The sequence below is a fragment of the Amblyraja radiata genome, chromosome 5, assembly GCF_010909765.2.
Source record: "Amblyraja radiata isolate CabotCenter1 chromosome 5, sAmbRad1.1.pri, whole genome shotgun sequence".
Taxonomy (NCBI): Eukaryota; Metazoa; Chordata; class Chondrichthyes; order Rajiformes; family Rajidae; genus Amblyraja; species Amblyraja radiata.
The window spans coordinates 48,611,534-48,629,890 of NC_045960.1; the positions used below are offsets into that span (position 1 = coordinate 48,611,534).

General features: G+C 42.3%; 1 protein-coding gene across 1 annotated transcript in view; it reads left to right on the forward strand.

The window, feature by feature from the left end:
• slc35f1 (solute carrier family 35 member F1) overlaps nucleotides 1-18,357 on the forward strand; it is a 267,278-nt gene that overhangs the window by 202,716 nt on the left and 46,205 nt on the right. Inside the window, exon 5 of the mRNA XM_033021169.1 lies at nucleotides 4,178-4,334. Within this exon, the coding sequence (XP_032877060.1) occupies nucleotides 4,178-4,334 (157 nt within the window). The remainder of the gene's footprint in view (nucleotides 1-4,177; nucleotides 4,335-18,357) is intronic.

Consider the following 18,357-nt stretch of genomic DNA (forward strand, 5'->3'; position numbering starts at 1 on the left):
CGGAAACAGGCCATCTCGGCCCTACAAGTCCGTGCCGAACAATTATTTTCCCCTAGTCCCATCTGCCTGCACTCAGACCATTATCCTCCATTCCTTTCTCATCCATATACCTATCCAATTTATTTTTAAATGATAAAATCGAACCTGCCTCCACCACTTCCACTGGAAGCTCATTCCACACAGCTACCACTCTCTGAGTAAAGAAGTTCCCCCTCATGTTACCCCTAAACTTCTGTCCCTTAATTCTGAAGTCATGTCCTCTTGTTTGAATCTTCCCTACTCTCAATGGGAAAAGCTTGTCCACGTCAACTCTGTCTATCCCTCTCATCATTTTAAAGACCTCTATCAAGTCCCCCCTTAACCTTCTGCGCGCCAGAGAATAAAGACCTAACTTATTCAACCTTTCTCTCTAACTTAGTTGCTGAAACCCAGGCAACATTCTAGTAAATCTCCTCTGTACTCTCTCTATTTTGTTGACATCCTTCCTGTAACTGGGCGTCCAAAATTGTACACCATACTCCAGAATTGGTCTCACCAATGCCATGTACAATTTTAACATTACATCCCAACTTCTATACTCAATGCTCTGATTTATAAAGGCTAGCATACCAAAAGCTTTCTTTACCACCCTATCTATATGAGATTCCACCTTCAGGGAACTATGCACAGTTATTCCTAGATCCCTCTGTTCAACTGCATTCCTCAATTCGCTACCATTTACCATGTACGTCCTATTTTGATTTGTCCTGCCAAGATGTAGCACCTCACATTTATCAGCATTAAACTGCATCTGCCATCTTTCAGCCCATTCTTCCAAATGGCCTAAATCTCTCTGTAGACGTTGGAAATCTACTTCATTATCCAGAACACCACCTATCTTAGTTTCATCTGCATACTTACTAATCCAATTTACCACACCTTCATCCAGATCATTGATGTACATGACAAACAACAGTGGACGCATCACAGATCCCCGAGGCTCCCCACTAGTCACCTGCCTCCAAACTGACAAACAGCCAAACAGCCATCCACCATTACCCTCTGGCGTCTCCCATTCAGCCAATGTTGAATCCATCTTGCTACTCCTGCATTTATACCCAACAATTGAACCTTTTCAACCAACCTTCCATGAGTAACCTTGTCAAAGGCCTTACTAAAGTCCATATAGGCAACATCCACTGCTTTACCCTCATCAATTTCCCTAGTAACCCCTACAAAAAATTCCAGAAGATTAGTCAAACATGACCTTCCAGGCACAAATCCATGTTGACTGTTCCTAATCAGACCCTGTTTATTCAGATGCGTATATATATTATCTCTAAGTATCTTTTCCATTAATTTGCCCACCACGGAAGTCAAACTAACAGGTCTATAATTGTTAGGTTTACTCTTAGAACCCTTTTTAAACAATGGAACAACATGCGCAGTACGCCAATCCTCGAGCACTATTCCCGTTTCTAATGACATTTGAAATATTTCTGTCATAACCCCTGCTATTTCTACACTAACATCCCTCAATGTCCTAGGGAATATCCTGTCAGGACCTGGAGACTTATCCACTTTTATATTTTTCAAAAGTGTCAGTACTTCTTTTTCTTTGAATCTCATAGTATCCATAGCTACTCTACTCATTTCCCTTACCTCACATAATTCAATGTCCTTCTCCTTGGTGAATACCGAAGAAAATAAATTGTTCAATATCTGCCCCATCTCTTTTGGCTCTGCAGATAGCTGTCCACTCTGTCTCTCTAATGGACCAATTTTATCCCTCGTTATCCTTTTCCTATTAATATAGCTGTAGAAACCCTTTGGATTTACTTTCACCTTACTTTCCAAAGCAACCTCATATCTTCTTTTAGCTTTTCTAATTTCTTTCTTAAGATTCTTTTTACATTCCTTATACTCCTCAAGCACCTCATTTACTCCATGCTGCCTATAATTATTGTAGATCTCTCTCTCATTCCGAACCAAGTGTCCAATTTCCCTTGAAAACCAGGGCTCTTTCTAATTTTTACTATTTCCTTTCAACCGAACAGGGACATAAAGATTCTGTACTCTTAAAATTTCCCCTTTAAATGTCCTCCATTTCTCTTCTACATCCGTCCCATAAAACAAAATGTCCCAATTCACTCCTTTTAAATCATTTCGCATCTCATCAAAGTTAGCCTTTCTCCAATCAAAAATCTCAACCCTAGGTCCAGTTCTGACCCACTCCATAATTATATTGAAACTAATGTGGTAGTTGTGTGGTAGCTGGACCCGAAGTGCTCCCCAACGCATATCTCCGCCACCTGACCTGTCTCATTTCCTAACAGGAGGTCCAGCACTGCCCCTCCTCTAGTAGGTACCTCTATGTATTGCTGCAAAAAACGATCCTGCACACATTTTACAAACTCCAAACCATCCAGCCCATTTACAGAATGTGTTACCCAGTCTATGTGTGGAAAATTGAAATCTCCCACAATCACTACCTTGTGCTTACTACTAATATCTGCTATCTCCTTACATATTTGCTCTTCCAATTCTCGCTCCCCATTTGGCGGTCTATAATACACCCCTATATGTATTGCTATACCTTTCCCACTTCTCAGTTCCACCCAAACAGCCTCCCTAGACGAGCCCTCCAATCTATCCTGCCAAAGCACTGCTGTAATATCTTCCCTGACAAGCAATGCAACACCTCCACCTCTTGCCCCTCCAATTCTATCACACCTGAAGCAACGAAATCCTGGAATATTTAGTTTCCAATCACAGCCCTCCTGCAACCATGTTTCACTAATCGCCACAACATCTTACTTCTAGGTGTCAATCCAGGCTCTAAACTCATCCACCTTTCTTACAATGCTCCTAGCATTAAAATATGCACATTTAAGAAACCCACCGCCTCTTATTCTCTGTTTATTTCCTTTTTCTTCTTTCTCCCCTAGATTTTGGGTCCGAGTGCTTCCCTTCTCTGCCTCCTGCCTTACACTCTGTCTACTAGCTTTCTCTATTTGAGTCCCTCCCCCCAACCATTCTAGTTTAAAGTCTCCGCAGTCGCCTTTGCAAATCTCCCCGCCAGGATATTGGTCCCCCTCGGGTTCAAGTGCAACCCGTCTTTCTGTACAGGTCACACCTTCCCCAAAAGCAGTCCCAATGATCCAGAAACTTGAATCCCTGCCATCTGCACCAGTCCTTCTGCCACGCATTTATCCTCCACCTCGCTCCATTCCTACTCTCACTGTCGCGTGGCACAGGCAGTAATCCTGAGATTGTTACTTTTTTGGTCCTTTTCCTTAACTCTCCTCCCAACTCCCTAAATCCTCCCTTCAGGACCTCTTCCCTTATTTTACCTATGTCATTGGTACCTATATGTACCGCGACCTCAGGCTCCTCTCCCTCTGATTTCAGGATATTTTGGACGCGTTGAGACACGTCCGAGACCCTGGCACCAGGGAGGCAGACTACCATCCGGGTCTCCCGACTGCGTCCACAGAATCGCCTATCCGACCCCCTAACTACAAGTCTGGTATTCTCTTGACCTTTGCAGCACTAGCCACACACATCAATAAATGAAAAATTCTACCATACCAAAATCTGCTCCATTTGCCTTTCTCCAATCAGCATAGTGATAGCAAGTATCATTGGGGGTTTTATCAAGTGGACACAAAGTGCTGCAGTAACTAAGCGGATCAAGCAGCATCTCTGGTGAACATGGATCAGTTCCTTTTTTCTATGTGTTATCGAATGGCACTTACTCAACAATGACAAGTTCACTGTTGCTCAGTTTGGATGTTCCCTGCATCACTTGTGTACAGATATTATCTCAGTCCAAGCACGGATGCAAGCTGAATGCCTGAGGCGTGGTGAAGTAACAACTCTGGGTTTCAGCCTTGGCTATCTCTGATTTCAGGTTCAAAATAATTCCTATGCACCTCAGTTTTAAAGCCAACCTCCACTTGAATAATATGCCTTTCTAACTATGTTAATTTGGTTTCAGTCTTTATAATGTTGAAGTACTTTCTTTACATGCCACTTAATGCATGACTTGCAAGAAAGATTCCTTCTCTAAAATTGATAATGTGCAATGTACATACACCTGTGAAAGAAATGGTGATTGCTATTTTGGTTCAGAAGAATTTCTATCATATGTCCAAAACTAACTCTGCAATTGATTTTTTTTGTCTCTTTTGGCCAGGTGATAATAAGCTGCTTGGAGATTTGCTAGTTTTGTCAGGCGCCACATTATATGGCATCTCCAATGTTTGTGAGGAATTTATTGTGAAGAATTTGAGCCGGGTGGAGTTTCTAGGAATGATTGGGCTGTTTGGCTCTTTCTTCAGCGGCATACAGCTGTGAGTATTTTTTCTCATTCTTTAAAAATGTGATAATCAAATTACATGGGTCGCGGAACAAGGGGCTGCAGCCCCTCCTCCTTTTTTGCGAGACATGCTTCATAACCCGAAATTATCCGGCCCGCAGGCGTATTTTTCTCTTCCTCTGAGGACCTCCGACATCCAGAATCTCAGAACAAGCGCACAGTGAGCGCAGGCAAACCAAGATCCAGCTGTGGCGAAACCGATGCCCCCCCAAACCCTCCCTCCCTCGCTCAATGGCAACACAGCAGTTCACAGTCGAGATATGGGCATGAACAAGCGCGTGATTAGCCGTCGAGCGGAAGGAGGGAGGGAGGTGGGTGGGCCCCGGCTAGAAGAGAGAGAGAGAGAGGAGAGAGTAGGTCCACAGAGAGGAAGTCGAGAGAGCCCCGAGAGAGTGAGAAGTCGGGCCCGAGAGGGAGGGAGAGAGGAGGGGGAGGGGGGGGGGGATGTGGGATGGATATCTCCCCCACTTTTGAGTTGGGTATGGCCTGTATTTATCCCCCAGTTTTTGGAGTCGAGCAACAACAAAAAATAATAATTGTGCCACCTCCCACCCCTGGTACCCGAGGCCAGTGATCAGTGATCGCTCAGCCCCCCCACTTTCAAAAACGTTCCGCGGCCCCTGAATTAACGATCCAAATGGTGTGATTGATCTACGAGAATGTAATTGTAGACCTTTAGCCTAATAACCATCATTGTACTTCAAAACAATTCACAATGTGAACTACTTTGAGATGCTGCTTAGATATGTGTTAAGGCCCAAAATAAATTGGGGTAATTCTTTATTTGAAAGACACTACAGAAAATTTCCTTTCATACACATTAAGGGGTGATTTTCGAACTTTGTGGCATGTTGCCTATTTGAATTTCCGATGTGTGCTCCCAGTAATCAATGATTCTACCACAAAGCACTGGAAATCTTTTTTAGTGTTACAACATTTTTGTGCTCAACTTGATGGATTTCATAATATTTTGATCTTTTGTGGCCCACTGTCTAATATTAGTTGTTTGCTACAAGAACAATTTTATTCTTAGAAATGGCATTTAATGTGAATTTATGCCTTAATACATAATCTCATACATATCTGAGCCTTTTTCCGTTTCAAATGGTAGGCTTGAGGGTGGATAAATCCGCCTTGATGTATTTGACGCTGCTTGCATTTCCAAATGAAAAGGTCAATTCTGTTCCAACACCTACTAATCAAGGCGGGCATTGCAATGAAATATTGAGGGTGTCACATTTGCCATGTTCTGCCTTTCAGATCAGATGCTAAACAAACTGTGCTGCTAGGTGGTAATAATCTGCCACAGGCATTACTGTGGTCATTATTTAATTCAAAGTTGACATCAAAAAAGTCTCTGCCTGGATATTGGACCATTTTTAGACAAGAGTGCTAAATTAAAGCGAAGTAATGCCAGTGCAAGTTGGATTTTATGTTTACTTTGTCATTACTCCAAAACGATTCCCACAGTTTTGAGTGCATAATACCACCCTTACCTTGATAATGGGCAGTTCGCAATGGTTAGTAGCTGACCCTTTCCTTCAACAATGGACGTCAGGGTTCTAGCACTTACAGGGCTTCTCACCTCAAGCTGTGGCAATGCTGTGAGTGGGTGTGATGCTGTTTCTATTGAGATGTCCACTCAGGACATAACGCTTGTCTCATTTATAGATAAAGACGAGCCCAAGCCTATGAATGAAGTTGAGAGGGAAACAGATCGTCTGTGCTTGTTGGCTGATAGACCTTACTAAGAAGAAATGAAACATAAGTGGCAGGAAGTGAGTGCAGAGGTTGCTGTCTCTAGAAATTCTGGTTTGCAGGAACATTGCAGGACACACTTCCACAATTTCACTGGCCATGTCATCAAATGAAAAGTTGGGAAATCTTACAGACCGTGATTGTGGTATGGGCAAGAAACTAGTTTAGCTTCGAGGAAACTGGGTTCATCCTGTCCCAGAGCACAGGTGCAAAGGCATTTGCCTCCTGGCTCCAGGTCCTCTCACCTTTTTACTTGGAAGCTTTCACAAGGCTTGAGAAAACCAACTTACATTGGCTAAAATTAATAGCTTTGCTAATGCTAAGACTCAAACGTACAAACACTCCTTAAAATGGATTATTGAATGTGAATCAATCACTCACCTCCCTGATCTGTTTTTACATAAACTGGGAATAGCAAAGTTGGAGGTGTTTTCATGTTTTACAATCCTAACAAATCTTAAAACGGAGGGGGGAGGTGGTATGGGAGAGGGGAGGAGGTATGGGATGGGGGGGGAGGGGGGGGGGAGGCGAGTGGGTCTGGGGGGGTGAGAGGGAGAGAGTGGAGGATGGGTATGGGAGGTGGGAGAGGGATGGAAGGGGTATGAGAGGGGGGAGAGGGTGGGTATGAGAGGGGGAGGTTGGGTATGAGATGGGGGGAGAGGGTGGGTATGAGATGGGGAGAGGGTGGGTATGGAAAGGGGGGAGGGGAAGGCATGAGGGGAGGAGGGGGGTTGTGGGAGGGGGGTGAGAGGAGGGGCACGGGAGAGAGGAGTGGGATCAGGATAGCAGGTACCTTTTCTAGTTAACCCTTCAGTACAGATTCACGACCCATTGGGGCTATTCTAAAAGTGTAGTATGATAGTCCCTGAAGACTTGGATCACCACTTAGGCACAGATCTCATGGAATGAAGCATCTGTATAAAGACGCGCTGAGAATTAAGACAAAATTGCTCTTTTCATATTTAATACAATTACAAACTCTCTTGGTATAGCTATAAAATTCTGATGCAAATTCAGTTGTTGGTGATAATTTAGAACCTGTTCTAATAGAAATACCCAGTGATCTGTGCCATGTTAATCTCTTGCACTTCTCTCTGGAGAAAGAATTGAAATAATTAAAATGAATGTTCTTTCCAGCCTAAATTACTTATGGGCCTCCTTATGGCAGTGTGTGCCCTCCAGTCTGTTTTAAAGCGACGAAAGAAGTTAATCATTTCTTTGTGGAATGGAGAAATCTAAAATTAATCTGAATGAGTTTATGGCCCATACATTTGTTTGGGCTTCTCATAGAAACATAGAAACATAGAAATTAGGTGCAGGAGTAAGCCATTCGGCCCTTCGAGCCTGCACCGCCATTCAATATGATCATGGCTGATCATCCAACTCAGTATCCCGTACCTGCCTTCTCTCCATACCCTCTGATCGCCTTAGCCACAAGGGCCACATCTAACTCCCTCTTAAATATAGCCAATGAACTGGCCTCGACTACCCTCTGTGGCAGAGAGTTCCAGAGATTCACCACTCTCTGTGTGAAAAAAGTTATTCTCATCTCGGTTTTAAAGGATTTCCCCCTTATCCTTAAGCTGTGACCCCTTGTCCTGGACTTCCCCAACATCGGGAGCAATCTTCCTGCATCTAGCCTGTCCAACCCCTTAAGAATTTTGTAAGTTTCTATAAGATCCCCTCTCAATCTCCTAAATTCTAGAGAGTATAAACCAAGTCTATCCAGTCTTTCTTCATAAGACAGTCCTGACATCCCAGGAATCAGTCTGGTGAACCTTCTCTGCACTCCCTCTATGGCAATAATGTCCTTCCTCAGATTTGGAGACCAAAACTGTACGCAATACTCCAGGTGTGGTCTCACCAAGACCCTGTACAACTGCAGTAGAACCTCCCTGCTCCTATACTCAAATCCTTTTGCTATGAAAGCTAACATACCATTCGCTTTCTTCACTGCCTGCTGCACCTGCATGCCCACTTTCAATGACTGGTGTACCATGACACCCAGGTCTCGCTGCATCTCCCCTTTTCCTAGTCGGCCACCATTTAGATAATAGTCTGCTTTCCTGTTTTTGCCACCAAAATGGATAACCTCACATTTATCCACATTATACTGCATCTGCCAAACATTTGCCCACTCACCCAGCCTATCCAAGTCACCTTGCAGTCTCCTAGCAACCTCCTCACAGCTAACACTGCCCCCCAGCTTAGTGTCATCTGCAAACTTGGAGATATTGCCTTCAATTCCCTCATCCAGATCATTAATATATATTGTAAATATCTGGGGTCCCAGCACTGAGCCTTGCGGTACCCCACTAGTCACTGCCTGCCATTGTGAACCCGTTTACTCCTACTCTTTGCTTCCTGTTTGACAGCCAGTTCTCTATCCACATCAATACTGAACCCCCAATGCCGTGTGCTTTAAGTTTGTATACTAATCTCTTATGTGGGACCTTGTCGAAAGCCTTCTGGAAGTCCAGATACACCACATCCACTGGTTCTCCCCTATCCACGCTACTAGTTACATCCTCGAAAAATTCTATAAGATTCGTCAGACATGATTTACCTTTTGTAAATCCATGCTGACTTTGTCCAATGATTTCACCACTTTCCAAAAGTGCTGCTATCCCATCTTTAATAACTGACTCTAGTAGTTTCCCCACTACCGATGTTAGACTAACTGGTCTGTAATTCCCCGTTTTCTCTCTCCCTCCCTTCTTAAAAAGTGGGGTTACGTTTGCTACCCGCCAATCCTCAGGAACTACTCCAGAATCTAAAGAGTTTTGAAAGATTATTACTAATGCATCCACTATTTCTGGAGCTACTTCCTTAAGTACTCTGGGATGCAGCCTATCTGGCCCTGGGGATTTATCGGCCTTTAATCCATTCAATTTACCCAACACCACTTCCCGGCTAACCTGGATTTCACTCAATTCCTCCAACTCCTTTGACCCGCGGTCCCCTGCTATTTCCGGCAGATTATTTATGTCTTCCTTAGTGAAGACGGAACCAAAGTAGTTATTCAATTGGTCCGCCATATCCTTGTTCCCCATGATCAACTCACCTGTTTCTGACTGCAAGGGACCTACATTTGTTTTAACTAATCTCTTTCTTTTCACATATCTATAAAAACTTTTGCAGTCAGTTTTTATGTTCCCTGCCAGTTTTCTTTCATAATCTATTTTTCCTTTCCTAATTAAGCCCTTTGTCCTCCTCTGCTGGTCTCTGAATTTCTCCCAGTCCTCCGGTATGCTGCTTTTTCTGGCTAATTTGTACGCATCATCCTTCGCTTTGATACTATCCCTGATTTCCCTTGTTATCCACGGATGCACTACCTTCCCTGATTTATTCTTTTGGCAAACTGGGATGAACAATTTTTGTAGTTCATCCATGCAGTCTTTAAATGTCTTCCATTGCATATCCACCGTCAACCCTTTTAGAATTAATTGCCAGTCAATCTTGGCCAATTCACGTCTCATACCCTCAAAGTTACCTTTCTTTAAGTTCAGAACCATTGTTTCTGAATTAACAATGTCACTCTCCATCCTAATGAAGAACTCAACCATATTATGGTCACTCTTGCCCAAGGGGGCACGTACAACAAAACTGCTAACTAACCCTTCCTCATTACTCAATACCCAGTCTAAAATAGCCTGCTCTCTCGTTGGTTCCTCTACATGTTGATTTAGATAACTATCCCCCATACATTCCAAAAAATCCTCTTCCTCAGCACCCCTGCCAATTTGATTCACCCAATCTATATGTAGATTGAAGTCACCCATTATAACGGTTTTGCCTTTGTCGCACGCATTTCTAATTTCCTGTTTGATACCATCTCCAACTTCACTACTACTGTTAGGTGGCCTGTACACAACACCCACCAGCGTTTTCTGCCCCTTAGTGTTTCGCAGCTCTACCCATACCGATTCCACATCCTCCAAACTAATGTCCTTCCTTTCCATTGCGTTAATCTCCACTCTAATCAGCAACGCTACCCCACCTCCTTTTCCTTTCTCTCTATCCCTCCTGAATATTGAATATTCCTGGATGTTCAGCTCCCAGCCTTGGTCACCCTGGAGCCATGTCTCCGTGATCCCAACTATATCATAGTCATTAATAGCTATCTGCACATTCAACTCATCCACCTTATTACGAATGCTCCTTGCATTGAGACACAAAGCCTTCAGGCTTGTTTTTACAACACTCTTACCCCTTATACAATTATGTTGAAAAGTGGCCCTTTTTGATTTTTGCCCTGGATTTTCCGGCCTGCCACTTTTACTTTTCACCTTGCTACCTATTGCTTCTTCCCTCATTTTACACCCCTCTGTCTCTACGCTCACACATTTGAGAAACCCTTTCCCTTTAACTCCATCCTCCACTATCCCATTCGACACCCCACCCCCCTTATTCAGTTTAAAACCACCCGTGTAGCAGTGGCAAACCTGCCTGCCAGAATGCTGGTCCCACACCTGTTAAGATGCAATCTGTCCCTTTTGTACAGTTCCCCCTTACCCCAAAACAGATCCCAGTGATCTAAGAATCTAAATCCCTGCCCCGTGCACCAGTTCCTCAGCCACACGTTCAGGTCCTGTATCTCCCTGTTCCTGCTCTCGCCAGCACGAGGAACTGGAAGCAAACCGTAGATAACAACCCTGGAGGTCCTGTTTTTCAGCATTTTTCCGAGCTCTCTAAAGTCACGCTGCACAATATTCATCCCCTTCTTTCCGACATCGTTTGTGCCGACATGCACTACCACTTCCGGATGTTCACCTTCGCCCTTGAGGATTTTCTGCACTCTGTCCGTGACATCCTGGATCCTGGATTCTGGATTGTAACGTGCAATTATGCAGACTAGTTGTCACTTGGTAGAGTTGTCAGATCACTTTACAAATCAAGTAGAAACATAGAAAAATAGGTGCAGGAGTAGGCCATTCGGCCTCTCGAGTCAGCACTGCCATTCAATATGATCATGGCTGATCATCTAAAATCAGTACCCCGTTCCTGCTTTTTCCCCATATCCATTGATTCCTTTAGCCCTAAGAGCTAAATCTAACTCCCTCTTGAGTACTAAGGGAATAAATAGGGTCAAATTTTTTAATTCACCAGCTATGAAACCTTTTTTTTAACGGGTCCCCTGACTTTCAGTCTGATGAAGGGTCTCAACCTAAAGCGTCATCTATTCCTTTTGTCAAGAGATGCTGCTTGACCTGCTGAGTTACTCCAGCATTTTGTGTCTATCCTTGGTGTAAACCAGCATCTGCAGTTCCTTCTTTCCCATTTTTTAAAATACATTCTTGATGTATAATTATCCATTTACTGTATTCAACTCTCTGTCCCTATTCACCTGCAATAGTTGCTGCAATGCATCTCCAATCTTAAATTGATGACCTCTTGGTTTCAGGCTAATGACTGGAATGGAAGTTATCGTTCTCTTTTTTAGCATTGACAGAACCCTTTATAATGCAATTAAGGTGCAAGTTGTTCCTGCCGTCACAAAGCAAATAAAGCATCCCTATTAATGGAACGTTATCTGGCATTACTACTGGTCTTGTAGGTTCCTGTGATTAAGCCCTAGTTGGCATTCTTGTAGATTGGCATGTGTCAGCATGGATGAGGCATTGGTGAAGTGGGTCGGTTTCCCGTTAATCTACACAGCACCAATTAAAATAATCCTTGACCAATTTAATTGGAATATGGGCCTCAATAAAAAAGTTAATTAAACTAGTTCAGCGAGCCTTTCTTCAACATATTCTCTTTTTATTCCATCCTCATTCAAGACATTAATGGGTGTGAGACTTCAGAGATTGAACGATATAGTTGAATTAAAGTACTGTAGTAACACCATGTCAAATGGATTTTAATTAATTGTTATTACATTTCCACAAAACAGGACAGTAGAGTGGATTGTAAGTATTTTGGACTACATTTTTTTGAAATGACTAGATAGATGTTAATAAAGTATATGCTAACCTTTGATGAGCAAGGCCTTAAATGATTAAATCTCTACTGCACCAACTTGATTGATGCAAGGAGAGTTCCTCTGGATGCTGTACACCATAAATTGCAAATAATCTTGCTGTATCAAACGGGTGGGCACAGTGGCTCAGCGGTAGAGTTGCAGCCTTACGGTGCCGGAGACCAAGGTTCGATCCTGACTAAACGGAGTTTTACGTTTTCCTTGTGACCGCGTGGGTTTTCTCCGGGTGCTCTGGTCTCCTCCCACACACCAAAGATGTACAGGTTTGTAGGTTAATTGGCTTCTGTTAATTGTAAATTGTCCCTAGTAAACGTAGGATAGTGGTAGTGTACAGGGTGATCACTGGTCGGTGCTGTCTCGCTGGGACACGCTGTATCTAAAGTCTAAAAGTAAAGTCCAAAGGACAACTAAAAAACATTAGTTTTACATAGGCCTAGTCTAAAGTGCTAGGTCAGTCAGTAAGAGCAACAAAGTCTGCTAGCATAATAGCGATTGAAGTAGAAAATGTGATTGGAAGGTCATAAAAGCTGAATAAACAAGTGAAAACATGAGATTTACCTGCCTGTTATTTTGCAAACAAGAATTTTTTGCACTGATGAGTTAACATTTTGTGCTTACTTCCAGGAGAATAAGCCCTCTCAATGTTAGTGGTTAGGTTTTTTAATTCAATTTTCCAATTTCTTGCTCACAATAGGCAAACAGTTATTAGAAAATTAGCAGTCAGGAAGTTACTTACCAACATAAATCAGCTGACTTAGTTTAGTTTAGTTTAGAGATACAGCGCGGAAACACGCCCTTCGGCCCACCGGGTCCGCGCCGACTAGCGATCCCCGCACATTAACACCCACTAGGGACAATTTTTACATTTACCAAGCCAATTAACCTACAAACCTGTACGTCCTTGGAGTGTGGGAGGAAACAGAAGATCTCGGAGAAAACCCACGCAGGTCATGGGGAGAACGTACAAACTCCGTGCAGACAGCACCTGCAGTCGAGATCGAAGCCGGGTCTCCGGCGATGCATTTGCTGTAATGCAGCAACTCTACCGCTGCGCCACCGTGACTGATTGATTTCACTGCGTATTTATTGATGTAAATGGTGAAGAGGATTTTGGTCATGGATTTCCTTGTGGCTCTGCACAATACTAACAACCAATGTAAATAAACTGAGGCAGCAGCTTCAGATTAACTAAATCTTTATATTTGAATATAGAAAAAAATAGTAAACTTCTCTTTATTATACAGTGGGAGATTCTGAAGGAACCATTCTTCCATTTGTGCCTGCCACGTGTGTCTTTTTCCCCCAATTAGTGCTTTAAGGTGAACTGTACATTTGACCAAATGTGGGCAATCATATTATGTTGAGTTACAGATACCAGGAAGGCATTATACATTTTTCTATTTTATGCCTTTGCAAGGTAGAATACCTATATATTCTTAATGTCCAGCAAAACACTACGTGATGAAGGATTGATTAATCTCATACCTCTATTTCAACTGAGCCTTGCAGCTCAGTTGCATTTTAAATTTCTGGCAATTAGCAAAACCACTCCTTCTCTGCTGCCCCAGAGGCATTGTGCACTGATAAGCCTCTGTTGTCAGCTACTGGAATTCACTATTGGCCTGGTTGGAAATTAACTGAATTTAAACATCTTTCTTTCCTCCCACCCTCTCTTCCCATCCTCTCCTCCCTTTTTATACCCACTCCTGCCCCCCACTCCACCCTCTCTGCTTGATCAATCTTAAATAAATAAATTAATCAACGTGTGTTCTGTCAATGGTAAGATGGAGCTCTGTAGAAAGGCTTGAGCTATCCCAATGTCCACATTGGTCACCCCTAAGGTGCAGGCGGAAAGTAGATGGCTGACCACCGGGAAGGGTAAAAGGAGTAAGCACAGAGTGTATGAATCACCTGTAGCCTTTCCGCTCAAAAATATGTATACTCTTTCGGACACTGTTGGGATGGATGACTGCAGGTAAAAGCAGCATCTACCATGTCACTGGCATCAGGTCTGGCTTTGAGACACAGTGGGGTAAGGTGAGGTCAGACAAAAGTGCTGGAGAAACTCAGCGAATGCGGCTGCATCTATAGAGTGAAGGAAATAGGCAACATTTCAGGCCAAAACCCTTCTTCAGACGGCCTGAAACATTGCCTATTTCCTTCGCTCCATAGATGCTGCCTCACCCGCTGAGTTTCTCCAGCACTTTTGTCTACCTTCGATTTTCCAGCATCTGCAGTTCCTTCTTGAACATAAGGTGAGGTCAGACTGCTCTAGTGATAGAAGATTCTATAGTTAGGGGGATAGGCAGCAGATTCTGTGGCCACAAATAGGATTCCATGATGGTGTATTGCCCTCCTAGTGCCAGGGATGACTCGGAGCGGCTACAGACTGTTCTCAAGGGCAAGAATGAGGAGCCAGAGGTCGTTGTGCACATATGACAGAGATGACAGACATAGAGAAAGGATAGATGTGGAGGGTTGTTTTTCGTAATGGATGCTTGTGACCAGTGGTGTATTGCAGGGGTCAGCGTTGGTCCCGTGCTGTTTGTTATATACATTAAACAATTCGGATTACTTTAAGATTGCTAGAATTTCTATGAAAAAGAATTGGAAATGTAATTTTTCATCACAAATTAGCAAACATCCAGATGAGCCCTACCTCAGAAGTTCAGCAAAATATTAGGAGATATCTGTAATATACATGGAAACGCATAATCATATAAAGTCAACTTAAAATTGGAAAAAATATAGAATTTAGATCCCTTAATAACTTTATTTCTTTGTATTCTACTTTTCCTATCTTAATCGTTCATTCCACTGCTACCCGTGATTTGAAAGTTGCGAAAGGAATGCCCTTCTCATACAATGAACGGGTGTTGATTTACATCACTTGCATGCTGTTGGCCCGGTGGCCTGTCACTTGTACAGATATCATGGTGTGGATGAGTAGCATCAGACTACACCAAGAGTTGATTGCATTGCATTCCAAGCAATGTTGAGGAAACAATTGACGTTTCGCAGTGAATTGCACTATTATTTGTTTTATTTGAAATGTATAAAGCAATAATTTAGCTAATATTCATATATTTGAGGATGTGATTATATAAAAGTGTATACTTTATGTGAAAATACGATACATAACAAATTCTTAATGTAAAATGTTCCTATGTTTTTCAAACTACTTCAATTATTGTAAAAAAGGTGTGACGGTTTAATAATGCCCCTAAAAATCTAGCCATGCAGAAACTGTTTGGATTAGTTTCTTAATAGATCCATTGATCACTATTACAAGATATTTTAATAATGTGTCAAGTTTGTTTTAGAAATATGAACAATGAATGAAGTCAAAAATAGTTTCATAGATACTTAACCATATAACCATATAACAATTACAGCACGGAAACAGGACATCTCGGCCCTTCTAGTCCGCCGAACACTTACCCTCACCTAGTCCCATCTACCTGCTCTCAGACCATAACCCTTCATTCCTTTCCCATCCATATCCCTATCCAATTTATTTTTAAATGATAAAATCGAACCTGCCTCCAACACTTCCACTGGAAGCTCATTCCACACAGCTACCACTCTCTGAGAAAAGAAGTTCCCCCTCATGTTACCCCTAAACTTTTGTCCCTTAATTCTCATATCATGTCCTCTTGTTTGAATCTTCCCTACTCTCAGTGGGAAACGCTTATCCACGTCAACTCTGTCTATCCCTCTCATCATTTTAAAGACCTCTATCAAGTCCCCCCTTAACCTTATGCGTATAAATACCTATTGTTCAACCTTTCTCTGTAACTTAGGTGCTGACACCCAGGCAACATTCTAGTAAATCTCCTCTGTACTCTCTCTATTTTGTTGACATATTTCCTACAATTTGGCGACCAAAATTGTACACCATACTCCAGAATTAGTCTCACCAATGCCTTGTACAATTTTAACATTGGATCCCAACTTCTATACTCAATGCTCTGATTCATAAAGGCCAGCACACCAAAAGCTTTCTTTACCACCCTATCTACATGAGATTCCACTTTCAGGGAACTATGCACGGTTATTCCCAGATCCCTCTGTTCAACTGCATTCCTCAATTCACTACCATTTACCATGTAAGTCCCATTTTGATTTGTCATGCCAAGATGTAGCACCTCACACTTATCAGCATTAAACTCCATCTGCCATCTTTCAGCCCACTCTTCTAAATGGCCTAAATCTCTCTGTAGACTTTGAAAATCTACTTCATTATCCACAACACCACCTGTCTTAGTATCACCTGTATACTTACTAATCCAATTTACCACACCATCATCCAGATCATTGATGTATATGATAAACAACAGTGGACCCAACACAGATCCCTGAGGCACCCCACTAGTCACCGGCCTCCAACCTGACAAACAGTTATCCACCATTACTCTTTGGTATCTCCCATTCAGCCACTGTTGAATCCATCTTGCTACTCCACTATTAATACCCAACAATTGAACCTTCTTAACCAACCTTCCACGTGGATCCTTGTCAAAGGCCTTACTGAAGTCCATATAGACAACATCCACCGCTTCACCCTCATCAATTTCCCTAGTAACAACTTCAAAAAATTCAAGAAGATTAGTCAAACATGACCTTCCAGGCACAAATCCATGTTGACTGTTCCTAATCAGACCCTGTTTATCCAGATGCTTATATATATTATCTTTAAGTATCCTTTCCATTAATTTGCCCACCACTGACGTCAAACTAACAGGTCTATAATTGCTAGGTTTACTCTTAGAACCCTTTTTAAACAATGGAACAACATGCGCAGTACGCCAATCCTCCGGCACCATTCCCGTTTCTAATGACATTTGAAATATTTTGTCATAGCCCCTGCTAGTTCTACACTAACTTCCCTCAATTCCTTGGGAATATCCTGTCAGGACCTGGAGACTTATCCACTTTTATATTTTTCAAAAGTTTCAGTAGTTCCTCTTCTTTGATCCTCATAGTTTCCATAGCTACTCTACTTGTTTCCCTTACCTCACATAATTCAATATCCTCCTTGGTGAATACCGAAGAAAAGAAATTGTTCAATATCTTCCCCATCTCATTTGGCTCTGCAGATAGCTGTCCACTCTGACTCTCTAGTTGACCAATTTTATCCCTCATTATCCTTTTGCTATTAATATAGCTGTAGAAGCCCTTTGGATTTACTTTCACCTTACTTGCCAAAGCAACCTCATATCTTATTTTAGCTTTTCTAATTTATTTCTTAAGATTCTTTTTACATTCTTTATACTCCTCAAGCACCTCATTTACTCCATGCTGCCTATAATTATTGTAGATCTCTCTCTTTTTCCGAACCAAGTGTCCAATTTCCCCTGAAAACCATGGCTCTTTCCAATTATTACTCTTTCCTTTCAACCGAACAGGGACATAAAGATTCTGTACTCTTAAAATGTCACCTTTAAATGTCCTCCATTTCTCTACTACTTCCTTCCCATAAAACAAAATGTCCCAATTCACTCCTTTAAAATCCTTTCGCATCTCCTCAAAGGTAGCCAATCAAAAATCTCAACCCTTGGTCCAGTTCTGACCTTCTCCATAGTTATATTGAAACTAATGGTATTGTGATTACTGGACCCGAAGTGCTCCCCAACACATACCTCCGCCACCTGACCTGTCTCATTTCCTAACAGGAGGTCCAGCACTGCCCCTTCTCTAGTAGGTACCTCTATGTATAGCTGCAAAAAACTATCCTGCACACATTTTACAAACTCCAAACCATCCAGCCCTTTTACAGAATGTGTTTCCCAGTCTATGTGTGGAAAATTGAAATGTCCCACAATCCCTACCTTGTGCTTACTACTAATATCTGCTATCTCCTTACATATTTGCTCTTCCAATTCTTGCTCCACATTAGGCGGTCTATAATAGGTTGCTACACCTTTCCCATTTCTCAGTTCCACCCAAATAGCCTCCCTAGACGAGTCGTCTAATCTATCCTGCGAAAGCACTGCTGTAATATCTTCCCTGACAAGCAATGCAACACCTCCACCTCTTGCCCCTCCAATTCTATCACACCTGAAGCAACAAAATCCTGTAATATTTAGTTTCCAATCACAGCCATCCTGCAACCATGTTTCACTAATCGCCACAACATCATACTTCCAGGTGTCAATCCAGGCTCTAAACTCATCCACCTTTCTTACATTACTCCTAGCATTAAAATATACACATTTAAGAAACCCACCACCTCTTATTTTCTGTTTATTTTCTTTTT